At 37.4% G+C, this 26,873-nt stretch overlaps 1 protein-coding gene across 1 annotated transcript; it reads left to right on the top strand.

Annotated features, from left to right (window-relative positions):
* Nucleotides 1-14,236: 14,236 nt before the first annotated feature.
* LOC127633820 (heparan sulfate glucosamine 3-O-sulfotransferase 3B1-like) lies at nt 14,237-25,529 on the top strand. The gene is made up of 2 exons (XM_052113150.1): nt 14,237-14,673; nt 24,618-25,529. Exons 1-2 carry the CDS (start codon nt 14,237-14,239, stop codon nt 25,234-25,236), a joined length of 1,056 nt encoding a protein of 351 aa, XP_051969110.1. The 3' UTR covers nt 25,237-25,529.
* The last annotated feature ends 1,344 nt before the right edge of the window (nt 25,530-26,873 follow it).

The raw sequence follows: 26,873 nt of genomic DNA, 5'->3' as shown, positions 1-26,873 counted from the left end.
CATTGACATAGAAGTATATATATCTTTTTACAAATTGTACATAAGTGCTTTGAGTTGACAGCATTCAAAATTTTCCAGTCAACTAAACATGCTAAGTTATTTCCCAGCCTGCTTTCATGAAATTAACGTGAGCATTACAACGTTTTTGCAAAACTGAAATGGCATGCTTCGTTACACGTCTGGCTGCAGCTTCCCAGTGAAACGTTCAGCGGGGGATGCCAAAACAGAGCGAAATGGTGTCGCAATCAGACAAGGTTTTTTGGGTGAATTGTTTATGGAGGTTTAAATGAGTAAAACATACATCCCTTACCGATAGTGTCCTTAAAGATAAATAAGAGTTTAACAAAACAGACATCCTTACCCTTAACCAGCACCTAACCCTAACCGATAGTGTTTTAAAATGTCAATTCGATATAAAAAGCACGTATTCTGAAGCAACCACGTTTTTTGTGTCGCTTCTATGGCACATTCGTGCATCTTTGGCTGGACTCGACCCGCTGTTGACGAGTCCAAAGTCTAGCACTCTATCATGTTAGCTACCAAAGAAGCTATTCATATAGGAAGAAGTGTGTTTATGTTGGTGGGTCTGGAATACTCTGAAAGTTAAAATGTAGAATACATGTTAAAATGTATAGTTTTTCAAATTATGCATTAAAGTAAAAGTGTTTTGATCTCATAACATAGCGGGGGTGAGTAATAGATGGAATACGTGTATAAAGTCAACAATTGCACCTGTGATTTGTGTGACAATTAATAAAACACACAGTTGTTGCAACACCTCTAGTGTTAATTTCACCAGGAAACTGTAGTGAAACGCAGAGAGCGGCACGCGAAAGTCAGTTTGCAAAAATTTACACAGAGTAACATTCATTCTATGAGACCAGGATGCCCAGAAAATAGGCAGGTTTTTGGTTTTATCACAAGATATGCATTTGTATATATTAGACATTATCAAACTATTATTTGTCAAAGTTTAGAATTTTAAAATTGATTTGAAGTGTCATGCTTGTCATCAAATCTGACCATGGTGTTACAAAGAGAAACACAGAATAAGCATTTGTAACACAGTTAAAGGATGGGCAACGAGGAGGCGAGAACCGGCTTGTCAACATAAATGATAATTTAATTAAACTCAAAACACACAAACATCAATACACACACATGACGGACATGCCCGTAATTCTCTCTCTCGAACCATCGTCACCAGCCGCCTTTATCCCTCGCGCGACTCATCAGGCCGATTGGGGACCGGGCGCGCAATATTCCGACCCGGCCCCGCCCCCCTCCGCTCCACACTCCTCCCGGCGTTATCTCAGGCCAGGGTGCCACCGGTATGATGTACACCCCATCCCTGGGGCGGGGTGTATCTTGCGTCCCGCATGGTCATCCCCGCCTTCCTCGCCCTGGGAGGAGACAGGAGGGGAAAAAAAACAACAAAATAGGCGAGGGAAAAGGCCAACACGGTACGAAAGAGAGAGAGAGGAGAGAGAAAAAGCTCACTCACCGGTTCTCTGATGTACCGTCGCGTGGTCCTCGAACACTCCTCCACACTCAGGTGGACGACAGCAGCTCCAACCCCGGGCGATCCGGAGTGAAACCGTCGACCCCAGCGGGCAGAACGCCCCTCCGCTTTTCTGGCAGCAAATGGGGACACTCCTCCGCCCCTGGCAGCGGCCCTACCGCTCCGGGCGGTCGGAGAGTTTCTTCCCTCCTCCCCTCGTGGACGGCGGTCTCCCTCGACCCCTCCGCGTCTCTGGGGACGGCAGGGCACTCCTCCGCCCCCGGCAGCGGCTCCCTCGCTCCAGGCGGTCAGGGAATCCAGTCCCCACGGGCTACTCCGTCACCCGGCAGATGGCAGGGGCGCTCCCCTGGGTGGACGGCAGTGTCGAGGACTCTGCAACGGGCATCCCTCCTCCTTCCCAGCTTTCGGCACCAATGTAACACAGTTAAAGGATGGGCAAGGAGGAGGCGAGAACCGGCTTGTCAACATAAATGATAATTTAATTAAACTCAAAACACACAAACATCAATACACACACTCTCTCGAACCATCGTCACCGGCCGCCTTTATCCCTCGCGCGCCTCATCAGGCCGATTGGGGACCGGGCGTGTGACATTCTAGCCCAGCCCCGCCCCCCTCCCCTCCACACTAAATTAACTAAAATTCTGAAGATTCAAATAGAATATAAACCGGAGAATCAGAGTAAACATTTTCATTATTGTATTTCATGCATTGATGAAGTTAACAGTTGGATGTGCCAAAACTTTCTTCAGTTAAACAAAGACAAAACTGAAGTCATTGTGTTTGGAAACAAAGATGACGTTCTCAAGGTGAATGCATACCTTGACGCTAGGGGTCAAACAACTAAAAATCAAGTCAGGAATCTTGGTGTGTCTCTACAGTCAGACCTTAGTTTCAGTAGTCATGTCAAAGCAATAACTAAATCAGCATACTATCATCTGAAAAATATTGCAAGAATTAGATGCTTTGTTTCCAGTCAAGACCTAGAGAAACTTGTGCATGCTTTCATCACCAGCAGGGTGGATTATTGTAATAGACTCCTCACTGGCCTTCCCAAAAAGACCATAAGACAGTTGCAGCTCATACAGAACGCTGCTGCCAGGATTCTGAGCAGACCCAGAAAATATGAACATATCACACCAGTCCTCAGGTCTTTACACTGGCTCCCAGTTACATTTAGGATTGAATTTAAAGTATTATTACTGGTATATAAATCACTCAATGGGCTAGGACGTCAATATATTGCAGATATGCTCACTGAATATAAACCCAACAGATCACTCAGATCATTAGGATCACATCAGCTAGAAATACCAAGGGTTCACTCTAAGCAAGGAGAGTCTGCTTTTAGCTATTATGCCAGCCGCAGCTGGAACCAGATTCCAGAAGAGATCAGATGTGCTCCTACAGTAGTCACATTCAAATCCAGACTCAAAACACATCTGTTTAGCTGTGCATTTACTGAATGAGAACTGTGCCACTGTGTGTCCGACTGTTTGTACTGTATTTTATTTTATTCTAAACTGTTTCAATTATTCTTATTTTTATCTCTTCTATGTAAAGCACTTTGAATTACCATTGTGTATGAAATGTGCTATATAAATAAACTTGCCTTGCCTTGCCTTGCCTATTTCATTACCATATATAATTTTTAATGACACAACTTTTTAACTACACTACTGTACAGAAAATGTAGTTTTTAATAACCCATAAACATATTCATCCAATCATACACACTGGAATGATGTGCAGAAAGATGAAAAAAGAACACAGGATCTAAACACAGCATTTTTAATAACAAAATCCAAAACACCAGTAACAAGAATTGTGGGAAACAAGTGGAAAACGGGACACCAAGGAATAAATATACAAGGTGCAAATGATAAAATGGGGAACACCTGGAACTAATAACAACAGAGGCCAATAAACATAGACCACGAAAATGACTACAAAACCCATAATAATACACAAGACAAGGGATGGACAATAAACATAAATAGACATCTCTAGTGGTTGCCATGGAAATCCTTACAAACACCAAGGTGCTGGCTGTGACACACAACATAGTTGACAGCATTCTGTATTTGACAAAATGTTAATTGTTTTGCAAGTACTGAATGGTACTGAAGAAAAATATGTTAAGATATCAGAGAATAGCATTCCTGCATTAAATATGCCTTCTACACATTTCCCATAATGAAATTAAAAATGTATGCAAAAAAAACTAGAATGAGTGTTTTATTTCAATTGTGTGGAGCGCAAGCTGTTATTTTGCATCCATCAGTGTTATCAGAGAAATAACAAGAGACAAAAGTGTATATCTTCAGGTATACAGGGTGTTGATCAGATCCTATTAAGAAAAATGAGCAGTAAACCTCTCGGGATGGGCCAAATGAAGAGGGTCATCAGTTCTCAGCCACTTGCTGTAGTAATAGTAAGTGGAAGGTAGCAGCAATTAAACAACACCATAATCAGTGAATACTCGGGCTAGAGGTGTGAATTCTGCCAAACTTGTGAGCTGTGTCATTGATTGTTCTTTTGATGGCTTCTGACAACTGAGAGATTGATTTTTGGAGATAAGACTAAGCAGTTTGCTTTAATGAAATCAAATAAATGCCATGTCTATGAAGATGTTTTTCAGCAGAAATATCTCAATAGGTGCATGTTAGCAGGAGGGTAAAAGTCACAACACAGATAGATAAAAGTATTATTTGATGTAACATAATATAAGTGCAAAGGTTTTGCTGCTATTACCCAACAAACAGTGAGCATAAGTAAAGGATAAACGCATTATATAATCTGTATAATCACAGCGTTAATCGAGGTGTGTCATTAGACCAAATCTCTTCCAGCATTTTCTAGGGTCAAGAAAGTACATAATCTTTTGATTCAATTATTCATGCGGCATTAACAGCAAAGCTACAAGTCTGCACTATTATTTAAATCTTTACCAGCTAGAATTGATGTACAGGGATTCACAGTACAGGTCAAGCTAATCAAATCACAGAATAAAGCATACTCCGGCTCCAAATAATTACAGTAAACTGTATATCCCCAGACATACAGTTGCAATTTTACTTGGTCTAGTAAAAAAAAAGCTCTGATCTGTCAGAGCCTTTGTCACCCCAGAAAAATTATTCCACTGAATCCCGCTGTAATAAACGAAAATACAGTAAATAAACTAAAGTTTTAGAATCCATTTATGTTTAGCTATATACTGTATGTATATTTAATATTTATTTGCATATTTTCTTTATCTTGGATACGTAAACTTTAGTTTTTTTTGTTTTAGTATTTTTTATTCATTCTCTTTTCCACCAAACCTGTATGACATTGTTAAAAGCCAAATAAAACCACTGTGAAATGGAACTCTGGTTTGAATCATGTACACATGTAGGAAGCTTTGCATTATGACATGGCACTCATGGGTTAAGCCTCGGATGTCATTTATGTTTAGCTACACCACTGAGTTAATCCAGCGGTATCAGAGGCGAAGGGCAGCCAATCCCTATTTTCGACAATGCTTGTCGACAATGATGTAGACTCACCAACTACTAGACTTTAAATGGAGGTGACTTGAGTTTTGAATCGTAAAAGGAGACACTTAGATTTGAATCATCTTATCTTTTTTGTAATCACAGTTGTTTTCTCTAAAGAACTCTAAATTCCTCTACATGATTTTCAAAAGTATAATGAAAAGATTGCTCTGAATTGGGAGAGAAATTACGGTTGGAAACTAACAAACAATGTTTTTATCTAATGTCTTAATCTAATGGAATCTAATCGCCGCAGGAAGTGATCTGGAATGGGATATTAAAGGGACATCCCGCACAACGTGACAGGTGACACCAGCAACTGACCAGATTTCCGGCCCATATCTCAATAATCCTGCAGAGTTTTCAGGAACAAATACTGGCAGATTTATGAGGGATAAGAGCCATGTTGTCATGATGTTTTATCCCCACTCTAAAGTGATCTGTAATCTTCACTATTTACAACACTCTTATTAAACAATGAATCCAGATGTGTTCTGGCTCAAAGGGAATGAGGTCAGCTATTCAGCAGGTAGTAATCTCTTTCTGTTTCTATTCCTCTTCCTCTCTTCCTCTCTCTCTCTCTCTCTCTCTCTCTCTCTGTTTTGTGTATGAAATGAGACCCATCTCATATATTCATGTGTCCTCAAAATATTGTTCCTTTCAAAGCAGAATGCATCTCTTCCTATTAAAGGGAACAATAGACCAGAATTTAACTTCTCTGGGGAGAATTCACTACACTGTTTTGCAATTTTTTATGTAGTATTTCATCACAAAAATGTCTGTTTCACTAACCACCCACAATCTAATTAAACCATGTGCTAAATGCACTGTAATAGAAATTCAATGTAAGTTTCTAAATTAAGTAATTGTTTTAGCGCAAACATTTGCAAGACAGCTGCAACTGAATTGATTAAAATGTTTCAATTATGTTTGTATGTCAAGGAGACAGTCTTCAGCAGAAGTTATCCACCCCTAAATCGCCTGACACCACAAACTAAGCAACTTCAATACTGTATTAAAGTGCCTGTCTCCACTGATAAACTGCCTTTTAATTTAAGAGGATTTGGTGCCTCACAGGATAAGTAAGGTGATTAACTCCAACTACGAATACAGTTGCTGTCATGGGAAGCTTGTCCGACAACAGCATTGGGACTGATTAACGCGGGTTAAACCATTAGCCTGCAGTCTGTCCCCAAGACCTACAGAGCACATTAGCAGAGTTTCTGAGAGTTCAAATAAGGAAGAAGGCCATTACTGGTTAAACCACTGGTTCTCAACTAGTGGGCCAATAGCCAAAAATGTGTTGCAGTCCTGTTGCTAAATTCAAATAATAAAATGCAACAAATCACACTGTAAAAAAAGTAGTAGCCTAATGTGCAATGGTTACATCAACATGATCTAACATTTTTATTTTATTTTATATTCTCCCCTTTTCTCCCGAATTTGGAATGCCCAATTCCCAATGCGCTCTAAGTCGTCATGGTGGCGTAGTGACTCGCCTCAATCCGGGTGGCGGAGGATGAATCTCAGTTGCCTCTGCGTCTGAGACTGTCAATCCATGCATCTTATCACGTGACTTGTTGAGCGCGTAACCATGGAGACAAAGCGTGCGTGGAGGCCCACACTATTCTCCGTGGCATCCACGCACAACACACCACGCGCCCCACCGAGAGCGAGAACCACACATTATAGCGACCACGATGAGGTTACCACATGTGACTCTACCTGGGCCAATTTGGTTGCGTAGGAGACCTGGCTGGAGTCACTCAGCATACCCTGGATTCGAACTTGCGACTCCAGGGGTGGTAGTCAGCGTCAATGCTCGCAACTTGATCCAACCCTTAAAATTATTTTTATTTTGGTGTAAGCTAATGTTGTTAGAATGACTCATTTAAGCCACTTAACGTATCTCACTGTAAATTCAGTTCGAAACACTTTACATTAATGTTCTATTGGTTAAGGCTTTATAAATGGAAGTCATTTACAAATTTTTCATGCAATACTTGAAAAACAGTATGCATTTCAATGAACACATTATAAATGTTTTTTAAACACACATTATAAACACATCACCCCCTTCTTCACACACTAAAATGCAAAAGAAGGTTATCCAATAATCAGCCTCACACCTCTCACTCAAGCTTATAGCAAAGTCATCTGACAATCTGTCTAGGTGGACAGATCTTTAAGGTCCTTTTCCAGTGCAAAGGGACAACAGGCGACAACAAAGCCTGGTGAGGATGCTTTCAGTTATGAATGACACAAGAGCCTTCAAGTCTGAAATATTAATTGTGAGCGCTCATCATGAAGCACATGGATCAGCAAGCTGTCGGCTTGCTTTTTTTTTTTTTGCTGCTTTTCCATATTGCATGTTGCCCAGTTAGAGATGCCAATGTGTTGGTTAATTCATGCAGGACTTGTCTTTACTTCACTTGCAGTGATTTTCCCTCAAATGACTTTGAGAAGAAAGTTTTATAAGTGGAAAAGGACTGTGCATGCTGAAAAGCTGTGATGCTTTAGAAGCATAATATTGTCGTTCGGACAAATAAATCATCTTAATGTATTGTGACATCATCAAAATGTAGATTGACATGCTTAGATATTCTCATCCATGTTACATACAACATTTATCCATGATGAATAATATATTGCCAATTTCCAACAGAGCAGTTTGAATGCAGAAAAAGTGTATTCTAATAGTATTTCAAGCTACTCCCAGGGCAATTATGGCAGGCAACTCCATCCTTCAAAAGATTTAAAGGCTGTGTCTGCAACTCAATCTTACAGTCTCTTGATGCGAACAAAAGTATATATCTCCTGGAAAGCAACTTTGGATACAGATTTTTTGGGGGGCGTTCGTTGCCTACACACAGCATAAAATGAAAGTCAGCCAGCAAGCAAAGCAATTATTTCTTATTTGAACGTTTCAAGAATGGCAACCCAGTGCACTCAATAAGCCCTGCCGCTTGTTATACTTTCATAAAAACAGTGTTTTCTTCCCTGAAGGAAATAAATCAGCTTTGCTGTTCACCGGCTCTGACCCAGGGGTCACAATTTTATAGATGGCTACTTCATCATCCAACAATCTGTTCTTGGACTGCACAGAAGACGTGCAAATACTTGGACTGACTTGGACGACCTTGTTCTATGACCCTTGAAAGCAAGTTAAATCAATAAAATAAACAGGTAAATCCAGGCAAATATACCATCATGCGTTTAAGTGTCAAGTCATGATTAAAAGAGTGTCAACGTTTTTCATAGCATTATTTTTCATTCATTAATCTTATTAAGTTACCACTGCATAGACAATTTATGAATATAAATAGTGATTATGCGGACAAAATGGTTTATTACATTTGTATCATATTACATTACTTTTATTTTGAATCATACATTATTATTATTATTATTATTATTATTATTATGTACTATTAAATTAGTATAGATTTGAGGTCCCCAACAAAAATTGCAGAATGACTACGTATGGTCCTAAAAGGTCTTAAAAGAGTGCATGCTTAACCTTTTGACCCTGGTCACATCTGCACTTGGAAGATGGGAGATATAAATCACAACATAAACCAGACAAATCGCCACAAAATGGCTGTGTAATGCATTTACGCTGATGCCGTCATGATGCAAAAGGATCATTAAGTATAATGTAATTAATATCAGAACTGCAAACCTATGACACACTCTTGTTGTTTATTTGATATAGCATTACTGAAGTCTGCCCACAGGCCTACTTTTGGGGGTAATAAAATCACATTCATATCTGACCTGTCCAGCACTTCTTGTCCCTAAGGGTGAGAGAAACAAATATGAAACTGCAGTAATGATACATTAATATATCCTGAATATAACAGGATTATATGTAATAATGATTTAGCAGCACACCTTGGGTGATGCATTTCTAAGTGAAGGAGTAAACATTGCCCTCATCTGCCACCCAGCTTTGGTGTGCTGATCTGATAAACAGACTACTTGCCAAACCAATTATAAGATCAACAACACTCTTGATGTCTTACATCTTGAAACGGTTACAGTTATCTGCAAAGGGTGTGCAGGGTCATGCATGAATTTAAAGGTTTATCGTGCTTGATTATTTGGAAGACTTCAATGCAATACATTTTGTGATTTGATGGTTCACAAAAAAAAAAAAGGAAATTAATTCCTTAAATCATTATTTTGGTTTCTTAACCATTGTTTAAAACCTGTATAACATTATTTCTTCAGTGAAACATAAAATGTGAATGAAATGTAAGGAGAAAGATGCTCTTGAGCTCCAAATATAAAAAAAGAAACCAAATATTATAAAAGTACCACATAAAAAAGTCCAAGTCTTCTGAAGCTCTAAAATTACTTTCTGTGTGGATCACAATTCATTATTGCCCCCTCACATCTCGTGTAGTGCTCAAATCTCATTTACACAGTTGACTATTCAAATTTTGCACATTATGATTGGTTGCAAGAAACACGACAATGGCATTTGGTTGAATACAGGTGAAAAAGCTTGGAAACCTTGGCAAAGGGTAAGATTTTCAGTGAATAACGACTTAAATTTTGGTCTGTTCCTCATATGAATCTATCATGTGGCTTCAGAAGATGTACATAAGTTATTTGGACTACTTTTATTATACTTTTGTAGCATTTTAGGCACAAGTAAAATTGGCACAAAATAGAGATGGAAGTTGAAGCCACTGTGGCTCTTTTATTAAATGTAAGAAATTACTTGTGGTTTTGATTGCGCAGACAAAATGCCCTGAAAACGTCATGTTTGCTAGCATTTGGCGGCAGATGCCGCCAAATAGTTCACCCAAAAATGGAAATTCACCCAAAAATGTTAATTCTCTCATTGACTCAAAATGCAATCCCAGATCTGTATGTCTTTCTGTATGTTGATGAATGCAAGTGAATGTTGACCAAAACGTTGAAGCCCCAAAAAGCAAATAAAGGCAGCATAAAAGTAATCCGTAAATCTTCAGTGAATTAATCCGTGTCTTCTGAAGTGATCTAATCAATTTAGAGTAGAACAGACCAAAATGTAACTCCTTTTTTACTATAAATCTTGACACCTACAGTCTCCTAGTCCATCACGGCTTCAGGCTTGATTACATTTCCAGGCGCCATCTAGCTCAGTGTTTCCCAACCTGGGGGTTGCAATCCCTCCAGGTGTCGCCAGAGCTTCAAAAAAATGAATGTGTGAAAAAGTTACAAGTATTTTTGTAACAAAGCTCTTTTTATAATATTTAATTGTTTATAAAATATATGAAAAGACAAGGTATACTCTATGTCTAACATAGGCTGTTTTTAAGGCGCATCTTGCGAGAGTAAGTAAGAGCACAGGTTTTTTTCAAAGAAACAGCAAAATTGCTTGTTCTATGTACAGTACTGAGCAACGATCAGAACAACAGGCTAGCTAGCCAAACGAAAGCAAAGACTATGGCAAAGCATCAGGGAGTGGTAAAATACAAAAACATACTCATAAGTGGTAAAAAGAAAACAAGGATTTATTTGGTTTTATTTATTTTATTATTATTTATTTGTACTGAATTTGGTTTCAAGGCAACAGACAAAGTGCGAATTGACCGTGTGATTTGTGGTGAAAGACTAAACACGAATGAATAGATTGGGTGTGCAATTGAGTGCCGAAAAGCACAAGATATTCTCCACTTCTTTTCAACATTAAAAGACTGGCCGATTACAAGGGGTATGAAACATTACATTAAGTTGTACGGTACTCTTTCAACATAACCTCTGATATTCATTCATGTTTTTTAAATGCTATGTTGAAGAGAGAGTGTTGTGCCGCTCTGTTTGAATGTGCAGCTGCCATGATCTGCACACAAAGCATTAAAGCGCATCAAAACAATATTGTTTGGAATTCGTGATAAAATTGACATCAGTTGAAGGCTGAGACTAAAGCCGAGTTTCTTCAAAACACTTCTTCTGGTTAAAATGGAGCATGTCACATTTGAGGATATGTAATGGAAAAAACATATAGGCCTATTGTATGCTGTCTATGTGCAATTCAGAATAAAGACAACTATGTTTGTGTTCTCTGGAATAAAAAGTCCTCCCTAACAAAATGCATTATATTTGGCGTGGGGTTCCGATGTTCCTCAGGCTCTGAAGACATAATCAAAGGATTGTGGATTGTGGATTGGCATATCGCTTTTCCCAACAACTTTGTTCCGTCATATCATACTGAAGAGCCATCAGAGCACCAAACACACTCAGATGGTGGGTAAACCCAGGGAGCTTTGCCTTTGGGAAAACCTGTACTGTCAAAATAGACCCCAGAACTTCAGGAATCTTTTGACTAGAGCTCACAATAAATATCATAAGTATGCATATAACTTGTTAGGTGAATATCCCATCCCTCAATATTAATGTTATCAAAATATTAGGTTTATATTTCCATGTTTGATATGTTAAACAAAATGAATACTTTTGTTATTTCTCCTCTGATGCATTGATATACACATTAACAGATTATATTTTGCTCCTGTTACAAGAAAAATATTGTGAACCTGTGCATACTGTTGTGTTCATTGAGCCTGTGTTAATTTCATTCAAAAAATAACAAATGAATATGTTACTCATGTCAGTAATTTAATTTGGGGGATGGGGTGGAGTGTTTGCAGGAGAGGGGGTCATTCGGGACTTTGAGTGTTAAAATAGAGTTCCCCAGAAAGTAGAGAACCACTGATCTAGCCCTCTGTGCATGCGTAAATGGCTAGGAAACGTAATTGAGCTTGAAATCATGATCTTGCCTTGAGACTGAAATGTCAATATATATATATATATATATACAGTAATGTGCAAAGGTTTTAGGCACTTAAAATGTTTCACAAAAGTGTTTGTCTTAAGATGGTTATTTATATCTTCAGCTTTAGTGTGTCAATAGGAAAAATACATTTTAGACTCCCAAACATTACTTTTGCAAATAGATTACAATAGAAGAACAGGGAGCCCTGCAACAGATGTCATGGCCCCCACAAAACCCCTCACTGAACATTGTGTCAGTCTGAGGTTACATAAAGAGACAGAAGCAAACTGAGACAGTCTTAATAGATTGAAGAACTGTGGTGAATTCTCCAAGAAGCTTGGAACATCCTATCTGCCAACAACCAAGAAAAACCGTGTCCAGGTGTACCTACCTAATTGGTGTTGTTTTAAAGGCAAATGTAGTCACACCAAATATTGATTTAGCTTTTTATGTTTACTGGACTTTGTATGATGCTAATTGATAAATGAAAACTATTAATGGCATTAATTTTGAAGACATCCTCACTATGCAACATTTTCACAAGTGCCAAAAACATTTGCACTGTGCTGTGTACACGGTAAACCCGAATATTACTTCTAACTTATAAACATTATCGGTGTAGCAATCAAAGCAGTTATTTTGTTGACCCAACAATAAACTTCTACATTTTCTTAATGAGTACTAATGTTTTAATTTTATTTGAGTCTATCTTTTTGAGTAAATGTTTATGGACTCGCCAAAAGATGTCAGAGCCATAACCTAGAGGACTGCGCTCCTGACATGCGGTGCTAATGCATTGTGGGTGACCCAAGTTTGAATCCTGACTCGTGAGGTCCTTTCCCACTCTTCTTCCCTGTCATTTCCTGTCTCCTCTCCACTAACTTTGTTGTTAAAAGGCCAAAAATGTTTTTATAAATAGCTGAAATTTGTTTTTAATTAATTTAATTAAAAACAATTATTACAGGTACTTAAATATTCTTGGGTAATCAGTGACTTATCAGGGTATACAGTATAAATCACATCTATCTATCTATCTATCTATCTATCTATCTATCTATCTATCTATCTATCTATCTATCTATCTATCTGTCTGTCTGTCTGTCTGTCTGTCTGTCTGTCTGTCTGTCTGTCTGTCTGTCTGTCTGTCTGTCTGTCTGTCTGTCTGTCTGTCTATCTATAATTAAGTTGTACTGTACTCTTTCAACATAACCTCTGATATTCATTCATGTTTGTGAGTGTTGTGCCGCTCTGTTTGAATGTGCAGCTGCCATGATCTGCACACAAAGCATTAAAGCACATCAAAACAATATTGTTTAGAATTCGTGATACAATTGACATCATTTGAAGGCTGAGACTAAAGCCTAGTTTCTTCAAAACACTTTTGAAGCCTAGTTTCTTCTGGTTAAAATGGAGCATGTCACATTTGAGGATATGTAATGGGAAAAACATATAGGCCTATTGTATGCTGTCTATATGCAATTCAGAACAAAGACACCTATGTTTGTGTTCTCTGGAATAGAAAGTCCAATATATAATACCTAAATTCATTCTCTAGGAATATATTAGTAAATGTATATTCGCTGTAGTTTATGTGCATGTCTTCTAATCAAAATACATTTTGGAAATGTATTTGCATCTTGGTGTTTCCACCAAGCATTTTTTATGCAAAATCCCCAAATTTGCATTAAAAAACATGGGTAGAAACCCAGCTAATGTATTTTGTATTCCAAAGAAGAAATAAAGTCACAAAGGTTTTAAAGGATATTAGGGTGAGTGGTCAAAATGTTGATAGAATATTATTTTTTGGTTGAAGTATTCCTTTAATAAACGGAGAATAAATTCCTTTCACATACAAAGGGCCCTTTGTGTATAGACCTCATATAAACATATCACTGTATCCAAATAATGGAAACATAATGCATGCCATCTTTCACCCCATGTTAACACCTCCAGCTGATCTAATGGATCTGTGTTCTCTCTGTAAGTACAGCTGAATTAAACCCGCCTTCAGCCATGACCCTCCAATCAAAGCCAGCTTAAGCTAAGCAGGATGCTGCGCGCACTTTCATGAATGAATGAATGTGAACAGTACCAGGACAGGAATACCCCGGGGACCAGTGGCACATCTCCGCACTCCAGCGCGGATATTACAATCAGTAGATTTTTGCTGGCAATGCAAAGTATGGAAATACGACACAAAAAGGTCTATCCAATCTCTCTATTATAATGAAACTCTCAAAACCAAACGGATATTTAGAGACGCGCCGCGCACTGAATGGGAACCGTGATGTTCTTAAAGACCAGTGCAAGACGCACCGGCTGTCATTCGCACACTTGGTTTCCAGCTCGTCAAAGTTAAACAAATAAAGTACTAAAGAGAATGGCCGTCTTCGGACTGTTTTCAGCGGGATGGCAACTTTTAACAACCCACTCCTGGACATCCGGAGACAATTGCAAAAACTTGTAATCATGTTGTCCTTGAGCATTATATGCGTCTCTCTCCTTTACCATCTGCTGGTATGCTGCGAATCGGACTTGGTGGAGAGTTCCAAAAACCCACCGTGGCTTTTATCGGGATGGTACCGAGAGCGTAATAATAAGACCCTTCTCAAAGAAATATTAACGGCGCCTGACTACGTGATGGAAGAGAGCGTAAATCCAGCCAACAGCTCGGGGAAAGATTGGACCGCTATCCGGCGACTTCCACACGCTCTAATCATCGGAGTGAAGAAGGGAGGAACCAGAGCTCTTCTGGAGTTCCTCAGGCTTCATCCTGACATCCGAGCTCTTGGGTCAGAACCACATTTCTTTGACAGGCACTACGCGCGTGGACTCAGCTGGTACAGGTAATAATGGCACTGTAGGGACATCTAACATTAGTGTTGTTGTGTAGTTACATTGTAAGTACTCAGTTATTAATATATCATTGTTTTAAGGAGTAGGATATCTTTTTTAATTGCATTGTTTTTGTTGTTGTTAAATACAAGTCTGTGTTAACATGTAAGGAGTGGAACCGTAATTGGTAACAAATATGTCCACATATTGTAAAACATAAGCAATTTTGCACTAAATCAACCTAAATGAACTCGTTTCATTCAAGCAAATAAAAAAGAAAAGTTTTATTGTTTTATTTGTATTTTTTATTTAATACAATTATTTAAGATCCATAAACCAGACTACCATCCCTTGAGTCACGAGTTCAAATCAAAGTTTGCTGAGTGACACCAGCCAGGTCTCCTAAGCAACCAAATTGGCCCGGTTGCTAGGCAGGGTAGAGTCACATGGGGTAACCTCCTCCTGGTCGCGATTAGTGGTTCTCGCTCTCAATGGGGCATGTAGTAAGTTGTGTGTGGATCGCGGAGAGTAGCATGATCCTCCACATGCAGTGAGTCATGCACAGCGAACCATGTGATAAGATGCGCATATTGACAATCTCAGAAGCGGAGGCAACTGAGACTTGTCCTCTGCCACCCAGATTGAGGTGAGTAACCGCGCCACCATGAAGACCCTTGTAAGTAGTGGGAATTGGGCATGCCAAAATTGGGGAGAAAAGGGGGATTAAAAAAAAAGATCCATAAACCAACCTGAACACATTAGGTTACACAAACCAAAAAAAATTAAGGAATATTCAGGGTTCAATACAAGTTAAGCTCAGTTTACAGCATTTGTGGCATAATATTCATTACCACAAAAAACTATTGAGACTCGTTCCTCCTTTTCTTTAAAAAAAGCAAAAATCGAGGTTACAGTGAGGCACTTACAATGGAAGTAAATGTGGCCAATTTTTGGAGAGTTTAAAGGTTGAAATATGAAGTTTATAATAAAAAAACACATTAATTCTTTGGTTAAAACGTATGTATTATTTAAGCTGTAAAGTTGTTTAAATCATCTTTTGAAAGTTTTTTTTAAGGGTTTACAGCAGTGCATCATCATGGCAACAAAGTTGTAAAATTGGCTTTAACTTTACACAGAAAAGGTTTGTAAGTGATTGTATCACACTAAAATCACATTAACGCACATATGGTTTACATCTTGTGGCTATGCTTTTGAAACAGGGAGTATATTAATGTTTTCGGATTTGCCCCATTCACTTCCACTGTAAGTGCCTCACTGTAACCCAGATGTTTTCTTTTTTTTATAGAAAAAAGGGACAAACAATACATTTTTGAGGTAATCAATGTTAAACTTAACTTGTATTGAACCCAGAATATTCCTTTAAGGTTTAAATCGGGTAGAAATGTTTCTTATAACTGTTATTAAGAAATAACAATTTCAGGTTACCACTTTTTACAGTGTGGGTAGATTACATCTGATGTGTAATCTGTTACTGATTACAAATGACACAATTTAAATTGTAATCAGCAATGTAATGCTTTAGATTTTTAGATTATCTAATTGGATTACTTTTGGATTACTTATTGCATAATTTGACAATAATCTTAATTTTAAGTATACTAAGTACCAAATTGTACTCATTAAAAAATAGAAAACATGAAATCAAACATCGATTTGCACATCTTTTAAAGTCAAAACTGATAATGTAATCCACATGTAACCATGAAGATTATATGTAGTACATTAATACCAACACTGAATAGGCTACTTGTATACTTTACCAGGCAATTTTGGAACTTTGCATGAACACTCTGTATTGCTTATATCATAGTATTCCTTTGTAAATTCCTTTTGATAAAAGCTAAACAAATAACTGTAAATGTAAACATGTAATATGTGGACACTGTAAAGTTTTACTCCCATTGTTACCTTTCCGCACACAAATCAGAGCTTACACTACTGCCCTAAGGCAAGTGAGAATTTTACCACTGTGTGACCTCATAGATGAACATAAGTGTATTATTTGATGAGGTGTGGTATCAATATAACAGTATGCTGTATCATAATATTCACAAAGGAATGAAATGAATAAAACCATCTTGCCATCGCAATCTCTAAAGTGGGGCTGGATATAAATTGGCAGTGTTAATCATCTCTGGAGCTGTTGCCAGATGTTGCTTTTAATCGAGAACACTTGTAGTAGTTGGTTTTTGAGAGAATATAGAGCTCAATTTGAAATATGTCTTTTGTATCATCATTGATTGGAAGCTCTTGGCATTCTAAGCTATCTAAAAGGAACTGACAGATTTAGCTAATAGGGGTGTGGTAGACACTAATGTGGTGTGGCATTTTATTGTTAGGCATCAGATCAATTATTTATTTGTTTGTTTGCCTACTACAGAATACAGTTACAGGTTGATCAACTAGCCCATCAGATATTCTGTCAGTGGCTTCAATAAAGTCACACCATTTGATAATATGGTTGGTCACGCTACCCTCAAACTGTTCAGAGAGTTGACAAAACTCAATTACTTACCTTTTAAGCAGTTGATTGATTGTTTTGTCGATTCACAATTGGCTTGCTTAGTCCATATAATTAGACTATGCCCACATTTAAATGGACAATGCGCTGAAAAAGATTTGGAATTCAGAAAACAGTTCTGCAGTTATTTGACACAAGGCTATTGCTTTGATATTACATTGTGTGTATGCATGTGTGTGATGTTGGCTCATAAATCCCTTGTGTTATGCTCAGAGGATCTTTTTGAGATGAGGCAGATTGTCATCACGCCAGGACCAGATGGACCCCACAGCATGAAAGCCCACTTGACATTATTGTGAGACCTGTCAATTGATCTTTAACCCGAGTCACTTTTTCCACCAAACATAATGATCTGTGCCAGGGACTTCATATGGTCAGAGGGCCTATAGATATCTGGCCAAACACAAATGTTGGAATGAGTCAGTGACTTATACAGGTCTAATGGGATGGGCGAGTCATTAATCTTGTTATCAAGTGTAGATTAAATCTGTTGGTGTAAGTGCGAGGTGGGATGTTGGTCTCACAATTCAGATCTTTAACAAAGGGAAAATAAATGACAGTAAAGCTCAGATAAGATCGAGAACAAGAATGAGGTGATAGATGGATGTTCTGTGCTTATAGTGTTTCTCCAATTGATTGGCCCCAATGCTTGACCTTGAGTTCATGCTAGGATTTAGACCAGTTAACTTTGGTTATTGCAGATTCTATTACAATTAGCAAGAGGCTTTATCCTACCGAGGCTTGATCTGTACAGAGGCTCCACGGTCATGTTTCAGGCGCCAATACTGTCATTTTCCTTTAAAGAAATCTATTTGCTGGAAGTCACCCTCAATACTGCACGAGATAGTTCCTCTCTAAGTTCAATAGAGAACTGTCAGTGGTCTACTGTATAAAGAGGAATTAGAAAAATATTTGAGATAAAAAAAAAAAGATTTTACAACACCAGTATTCATCCTGTTTCCTTGTGAGATCATTGAAACATAAATGTACATTTGCAGCTTTTGAAGTCTATTAAAAAGCATCAGTATAGCATATTGATTCAAAGGAATAATGGTGGGACAGACTAGCTAAACCAAAAACGGCAAGAATGATTTCCAGGAATCATTCTGTGAAATAAGCGGTGTGTTTTTTTCTTCAGTCCTTCTGGAATGTTCTATTTAGTGATAATAGTGCTGTGTCACTCATTGGGGTGAGGTGTAATTTGATTTGCCAGTTTTGCATCTGATGTCATTGAATTATGAGAATTAATTTGCAATTCATTGAGAAGTCATTAAAAAAGGCGTTTAAATCCATACCCTTGAATTCCGAGCCAGACCTTTTGTTGGGGTGGGGGGTATTGCTTTTTCAGGTTGCATATTTTCTAACACCAAAACAATTGTAGGCCTATTGCTAATCATAGAGATGCTTTTATAAAAAAACATATGCTTGTCCCGAGAGGATGTTTTTATTTTATTTTTATGTTGATTAATTATTAATGCTCTCTGTCGATATGAGTAGTACATCTACTTCACAAAGACATTCTGAATACACTCACCAAAATAGTGGAGTAGGATGATAATAACAGAGGAATAGAAGAACGTTTTGAATATTTAACAGTGAAAATAGTGAGATTTGCAACAAACACTTAAAAACCTCAATTACCACATGCTTTTCAAACAGACAGCAATGAAGTACGGCGTGTGAACGAAACGAAACTAAACATGGTCAGGGCAGTTCTGACTGTCAGATGTTTAATGCTGTTTGAAAATTACAGCCATTGGCAGAATATGGATGCCTGGTGTGAAAGTAGTTCTGTTTATGTATGTTTATTTTTGCTAGATGTGGATAAGTATACTGTATGCCCGGTCTATAAAATCAACATAAGGCTTAGATGCTCCATTGGTAATTCAGCTCTCATTAGGTGCCTCAGGGGAACAGGAATAGGGAGGTAATGTCTGAGCCCCTCTATGATGGATGTTTCTGGGAAGTGGACAGGGCAGAGTTACAACTGACTGGGCCTTTAATGGCCTCTATATGCAAAGAAATGCATGGTTGGGTTCAAACCCACACACAAATACTTCAAAATCCCTATTGTCTTACTGCTTACATGCCTACTCCACTTTTCTGTATGTGAGACTTATATGAATCTAATAATTGTCTTCATCAAATTGCATTTTTGCATAACTGGCCAACATTAAGAAAATAAAAAGTTTAATTTTCTAAAATAGTATATATAGAATTGACAGCTATTTGGAACACATTACTTTCTGCTGGTTCTGTGCAGTGTCATTAGTGGAAAATGTGTTTAAGTCCCTGGTTTAAGTACTTTCTTTTTAATTCTTTAAAAATTCCATCCTATATAGTCCTTTGCAGACCTGTTTAATTCATGCATATCAACATACATTTCAGCTTTTTACATGTTTTTTTTAAAAGATGCATCGTTCCATTAAACAGATTCATTGGAATGAAAGAAATGTATATAACATCCATTGCTGTAGTTGATGCCTGAACAGAAGACAGGGTAATTGCCTCACATCTGTTTGTGCACAGCAAGCTGCTGATGAGGCCAGAGAGTGGCCCATCTACAAACTCCACCTGCCACCCCCACACCAGCTGAGACCAAAATTATCATACCCCCATCATGATCAATACCCAGGGCACCATTTGGTTTATTCAGTATACCTCGGAGAGGCCCAGCCAAATGCAGCCTCAATTAGGGGAGACCTATGCACTGACTCCTTTGGGCTGTTGGGATTGGACAACACAGAGTAATGTGGAAAACAATGAAGCAGCTTCAAAGCTTACAAAAAGTCCATATTGCTTAGATTGATCTTCATATTCTGTGAAGACTTTACAAACAAAGACATACATGTCCACTGAATCCAGACCTTGTTCTTGATAATTCATTGACAATTTTGTTCTGTTATCTTTCAGCTATATTTCAGAGTTGTGACTCTTTCGTAAGTCATATTGTACAACCAAAAATACCAAGCATACTTTGCAAGATGACATGTCCTACAACTATCTTAAACAACCATTATGTATGCAACTTTATGACCTCATAGTCATGAGAAACAACATGTAATATTTATCCTTAAAAAATTCAATGATCCCACTGCAGGACCATTTAAACAAACTTCTGAAGACATAAAGGTGATTAAAATGGTTAAAAGAATTGGTGACTTAAGTTATACACTTTCCATCAGAACAATGGATGTATAACTAAAACATGAACACATAAGTGCTAATCATGTGCAGGATATCAAAAATGTAATTTTCACTAGTTAATATCAGGGATATTATATCCCTGTCATAGTTGATATCAGGGATGAAATTACTACTAGTGAAAGTGTTAATAAAAAAAAAAAATTATGTACCAGAGGTGGTTCTATGGCCAGTGCGTATTCGAGGCGTAGCACAGACATCTGTGGATATGTATTGGGCCCTGATGAAATATCAGAATATAATAGATTGTGTAGATTAAATGTTACGTATGTTTCAGTATTAAAGTCCTTTTTAATAGCAATCTCCACTTTTACATTCTTCTTCTTTTGTTTTTGCAGATTTGCATTCTTCGTGAATATCACCACCTACTGGGCAGGGACGAGAATTTATAATAAAAAAGGACTTACATATTGATCTGTTTCTCACCCACACCTTTCAAAAAGCTTCTGAAGGTATAGATTTAACCATTGGAGTTTTATGGATTACTTTTATGCTGCCTTTATGTGCTTTTTGGACAATTTTTTTTTGTTTCCCATTCACATGCGTTGTATGGATCTACAGAGCTGAGATAGCTGAGAAAGAAAGTCATACACATCTGTGATGGCACGAGTGTTAGGAACAGATGAGGAAATTTTCATTTTTGGGTGAACTATCTCTTTAAGTTAGTTTAGAAGATAGCAGGCTGTAGATAGGCTAAATCAGGCGATTATTATAAATAATAGTTGTTTGATTTGCCAAAAATTACAAGGGTTATTGCATTCTTTCATAATAAAAGAGTTTTGCAAATGTCTTGGCTTGTGACTTAATGTTTGCAAAATCTGTGACCACATATATTACTCATTATTTTCAGGGTTATAGATCTATAGAACTAAATATTTGATACTTATTGCGTCTGGATTGACAAACTCAACACAGTTTCCAATATCTCACCAAGACGGCATTTTGACTGCCAACACAGTGTGCATTTCGTTCACACACAGCTGCAACCGCAAACGCTCTTCTTGCACGAGTGACATCAAGATAGTGTGAGGGTACTGAATTGCATCTGTGTTTGGTATTATACTGTAGAAAGCATGGTATAATTAACCTACATACAGTATTACTTCATATTAAATATTCTTATTAATATTCATATTTAGTATCAATTCAAAACCAAAGCACTGGTCCTTTTGATATCACTACAATATGATAAAAACATTCAGGGCTTTACTGAAAATATTCGGAAAACACACCCCTAGGGCCACCCATGAATTGGAATTTCTTGATAACAAAAATGGAATCCTGAAAAAGTTTTATTTTTTTATATCTGTAACTGCATTTACACAACAGAATTAGAATTTTACATTGATCTGTCATTCACTCCTATTCATATTACAGTTAAAAAAATCTATTATTTGTGCACCGACATTTTTTGTGTTAACAAACCCATGACTACACTACACAGTTTGACGTATTTGCCTATATTTGCTCTTAGAGTTTTCTACTTACTTTCCAAGAATCTTCACAATCAAACACCGACATCTATGTTCTTCTATGTGCTGTACAAATTGTAGGGCACACTCTTAGCATCATACAATCCACTGTATATTCAGTATTATTAAACACATTCCCCTGTATCGTATTATTACTAATAGTGAATGGACATCAGAAAGTACTCTTGCATTAGCTGGAGGACAAAATCTCAGAGGATAGTCCACTGCATGTTCGAAGCGGTCACATAAGTAGAAGTGAGTGAATAATTAATGGCGGGATCTAATAGATTTGTTGGCCCCATAAAAAGCATAGGTAAACAGGGAAGTCTTTACGCTAAGTGCTTTCTCAGATGAAGTCATTGATAATGCAGCGAGGTCTGGGGATTGGCATAGCTGTTGTATTGATAGGAGCTTGCATTGCAGGGACGGCTGGCACAGCAATGTGAGTCTGTCTTCTGCCAAAGGACACTGGAGGCATCATATGGTCTGTCCTCCATGACCCCTCTGAACAGCATGACTAACAGCAAGTCTTTGTCATCTCTTTGATGACAGGCAATCAGCTTTGTGGGTTCTCTTTTGTTGCTTTGGCCCATGAGACTTATACATTTCAATAGTGTGACCTTGATGAGTAGTTAATCAGTCTGATTGGTTTTGACAAAAGATTGGCATTCCAAAATTATTTGTTTTGTTTTAGTTTTCTTATATATATTCTGAGAAATCACATATTCCTTGATCTTTTTAAATACAACAGCTTGATGTACAATGTAAACATACTGTCACTTTCAGAACTCAAAAGCTTCCTAGTTCAAAAATACCTTTTATTGAAACTAAGCTGCAAAAATGACTTGTTCTGAACTTCTGAAACATTCTGACATTAGACAGATGAATACATCAATACATGACTTCTACATTTACTTGTCGACGACACCTATTGGGTGAATAAAAACTTGGCCTGCTTGGTCATTTTGAGGTAATAAGGAGAAAGCAGGATATATGCTTGTTAAACACCCAAAAGTACTAATGATGATATGTGTGAAAGTTCACTAAACCTTTTGCAGTTCTTTGATGTCTACTCTGCATATCCTTCTGAAGCATCTCAACATCTTATACATGTGTGGCTGAAACTTATTTTTAAGGTCCCTGATCATTTGAGTCTTAACAGTTTGTGCAGCAAATATCAGTAATGATTTATTTATTTTATAGAAGGGGTTTCTTAAGGGGTTTGGGTTCACCCCAAAATATAAATATCATGTCATAATTTACTGCCCCTCATGTTGTTAGAAACCTATAAGTCTTTCTTTCTTCTATGGAACACAAAAGTAGATATTAGGCAAAATAGCAGCATTAGTCACAATTTTTTTTGTATGGGGTGAAAAAAGATGCAATGAAAGTGAAAAGTTTTACTTACTGTCAAACATCTCCCTTTGTGTCATATGGGTTTGGAACAACATTTGGGGTAAATGAAAGGGTAAAAAAATAATGGGGGCTCTGGGACAAAAATGCCACAGAAATGGACAAAAATGCCCCCAAAATTAAAAAAATGCACCTGTAATGAAATGTTCTGTTTTGTCTGTATATTAAATGATGCAGTATAATACACAATATGACCCTGATTTAATTGAATAGGTAACAACCTAATTACTCAGATTGAATATGCATTTTAATGAATTGATTGAAAGTATTTACATTAAAGGATGACACTTTTATATGAAAAACAAAAAGTACTCATAAAAGGAAAAAAATGCCACAGAATAAAATCTGGGTGCAAATATTGCCCCTTAATAAAAAAGTTAATATATGACACTGCAAAATAATGGCAGAATGTAAGTTTTGGGGGAAAATCTATTTTTAAAGTAAAAGTAGCAGAAATGTAATTGTGAGGTATAAAATATTTTACTAATATTATAGGTTGACCAACTGTATATATATAAAAAAGTGTTCTTTTACAGTACCTTACATTTTAGGAAATTTGAGTGAGCAAGAGTGGGAATGTAGTCATAACATGACACGCATCCCCATGAACATTAACATTACCAACTGCACCACAGTTCTGACACTTATGACGTTTTTAAAATCCCAATCAAGGTATCAACATAATTTTTTTTAGCTGAACACAAATTAACTATTTTTAGATGCAAGAGCTCATTTAACTTCTCATAGCTTGATAAGTTTCTACTAGGAGTCCCTTAAATAGGCATTAGATATTGTTGTGTTGTATGGGCAGGTGGGGTGCAGGTGGACCATTAAACTGGTGAGCCCATGAGCCACTTAAAACAAATGAGTCCCATCTGCCAATGGTAAGAATGAGACGCATACATTCAGTTTGTTTTCCTTGTATGTTTGGAACCCTCTCAGATTGATGCCAGCTGCACATCTGCACGATAAGAAACCTTACAAATGCACATTTAGAGCATGCAGGGAGCTGCCTGACTTCTCATTTACACCCAATAAAAGACAGAGCGGACAGTGTGGCCTTGACTTATCTGCTTGAGGACAAAAGCCATGTCACCTCATTAGCTCAGTTTTGCTAGGCCAAAGATCCTCTTCTGATGCTGGTGCTGAGGGTGTGATGTGATTTGGACAATCAATACTGTGTTGGCAGTCGTAATATAGGTCATAAGTAAAACAAATCTTAGGACCAGTGTAAACGGTTGATTGATGGCGGATCAAGCCAGGAGAAAAAAAAGCAAGACCACTTTTCTTGATGACTTCCTTAACTCTATTCTATCTCTTTCAGGAGCATGATGCCCAAAGCTCTTGATGGGCAAATCGTAATGGAGAAGACGCCCAGATACTTTGTCACCCCAGAGACACCAGCCCGCATCCATGCCATGTCTCGGGACATCAAGCTAATTGTGGTGGTGAGGGACCCCATCACCCGTGCCATTTCAGACTACACCCAGATCATCTCCAAAACCCCAGATATCCCCAGTTTTGAGAACCTGACATTTAAGAACAGAACCATGGGACAGATAGACTCTCTTTGGAGCCCTCTGTACATTGGACTGTATGCCAGGCACTTGGAGCGGTGGCTGGCCTACTTTCCACTCTCGCAGATCCATTTTGTCCACGGAGAGAGACTGATAAGCGACCCAGCGGGTGAGCTGGGCCGCGTACAGGACTTTCTTGGTCTGCAGAGAATCATTACAGACAAACACTTCTTCTTTAACAAGACAAAGGGCTTTCCTTGCCTCAAAAAGCCAGAAGGCAGTAGCAAACCCCACTGTCTAGGCAAAACCAAAGGCAGAACTCACCCTAAAATTGACCCGGAGGTCATACAGAAACTTAGGGAATTCTACCAGCCCCACAACATGAAGTTCTATCAATTGGCAGGCATGGACTTTGGATGGCAATGAACATTTCTAACCATTAGAACAAGGGATTCAAATTCAGTTGCAGTGCAATTGGTTCCTTATTGGGGAATTATACACTGTACATTGTCAGCTGCCAAGTAAGAAGTCTATTGTTTGTGGGGGTCGGCAAAATGAAAATGTGATTAAAGTGAAAACGATATCTCCAGAATTCTTCATAGGTTTGATGAAGGTTCCATTGCTATTCAAGTCAATGAATCATGTCTGCCAGATGACACTGGAGGTCAGAATTCATGTCAGAGTGAGGTTCAGATTGAGGGTGTGATAAAGAACATCAGTAGGAGCAGAGAAATGAAAGCAATGACATTAAATCATTGTTTTCAGCAGCACTTTTCTACTCTTGCTATATTTTGTGTGTTGATATCTTGTTTTCGCAGAGTCGAAAAAGTGCTTGGACAAAAAACAACATTCAATCATGTTCAAAGATTGATGATGCGTGTTGAAATGTCATGATTTAAAATAAACTGTGTAGCATAGAAAAAACTGGCCATTGTTGCAGTCTTTACACTGAACAAAAAGATGACATATTAAAGCAAGATATAACTGAGACATTGTAGCACATGTGTGTACAGCAGTAGTGGCTGGTCAACAATCACATTATATTACCAATGACTCAAACTGGTTTTCATTATTTGTTGTAACTGGTAACCCATGCAGACAGCATACAGACACATTTTTTCCCCTCTGCTTGCATGAATTTGCACTAGTCTAAAATACAGCCCACAAGACAGCAAATAAATTATTTTAAGATCATGTGTTGTTGTTTTTTATACACTGTATCTGATTTTTATAATAACTTTTATATTATATACATTTAAATTAAATAAAACTACTCATTGTTTCATGTTTTCTTAATAAAATCAACATCCAGAAGAACAAAAGAAGGACAGATTTATGTTGCAGAAGATGCATTTGAGCCCTTCAAATAGTGTAGTTTAGATGAAACTGCATATCTGAATTCTGAAAGAGAAAATAGTTTCCTCATGGCACTGCATTGAAAGTCTAGACAAGCTACAAAATATATTAGTAAAACATAGTCTCGAGCGCCACCCTCTGGTCAAAATAATAAAATAAAATGTATGTATATAATGATATATAAATATATTATTATTATAATTTTTTTTTTTTTTGCAGGTGTGCAGAAAACCTAAGGGGGAAAAAGATTTCAAGGACAAAAAGTTCTTTATTATTGTTGTTCTACTTCAGGTTACTTTTGCAAAATCTACAATTCATCAATATACTGTAGTCAAAGAAAATCAATGAATAAACAGTAATTATCTAACTTTTGAGAGAATACAAAATTAAACATGAATATTCTGATATAAGCTGACATGCATTTAAAACCATTTGTTTACAATATTCTTCAGATTAATTAATCCACATTTTACTGTACGTCGCTTGTACATAACTGTAAAAAAGTATTTTAATTCTCTATATGGTTCATTATTGCACATAAAATGTAAAGACTCAATAACAGTTAATAAATACATTAAAGAAATAAAAGGAATTAATTATGATTTTATAATTTATTGTTTTGTAAACAAGTTCAAATTTAATGCTTATAATAAAATTATATTATATAATGATAATAATATTATAAGAATTATTAAATGAATTAATAA

Source organism: Xyrauchen texanus, chromosome 40, assembly GCF_025860055.1.
Source record: "Xyrauchen texanus isolate HMW12.3.18 chromosome 40, RBS_HiC_50CHRs, whole genome shotgun sequence".
NCBI classification, from domain to species: Eukaryota; Metazoa; Chordata; class Actinopteri; order Cypriniformes; family Catostomidae; genus Xyrauchen; species Xyrauchen texanus.
The sequence above is the reverse complement of the archived record's forward strand: the minus strand, read 5'-3'. Positions and strand labels throughout refer to the sequence as shown.

Coding starts and splice junctions, on each gene's coding strand:
- LOC127633820 (XM_052113150.1), top strand. CDS start 14,237: ATGGCAACTTTTAACAACCCACTCCTGGACATCCGGAGACAATTGCAA. Junction 14,674..24,617: donor CGTGGACTCAGCTGGTACAG/GTAATAATGGCA, acceptor TATCTCTTTCAG/GAGCATGATGCCCAAAGCTC.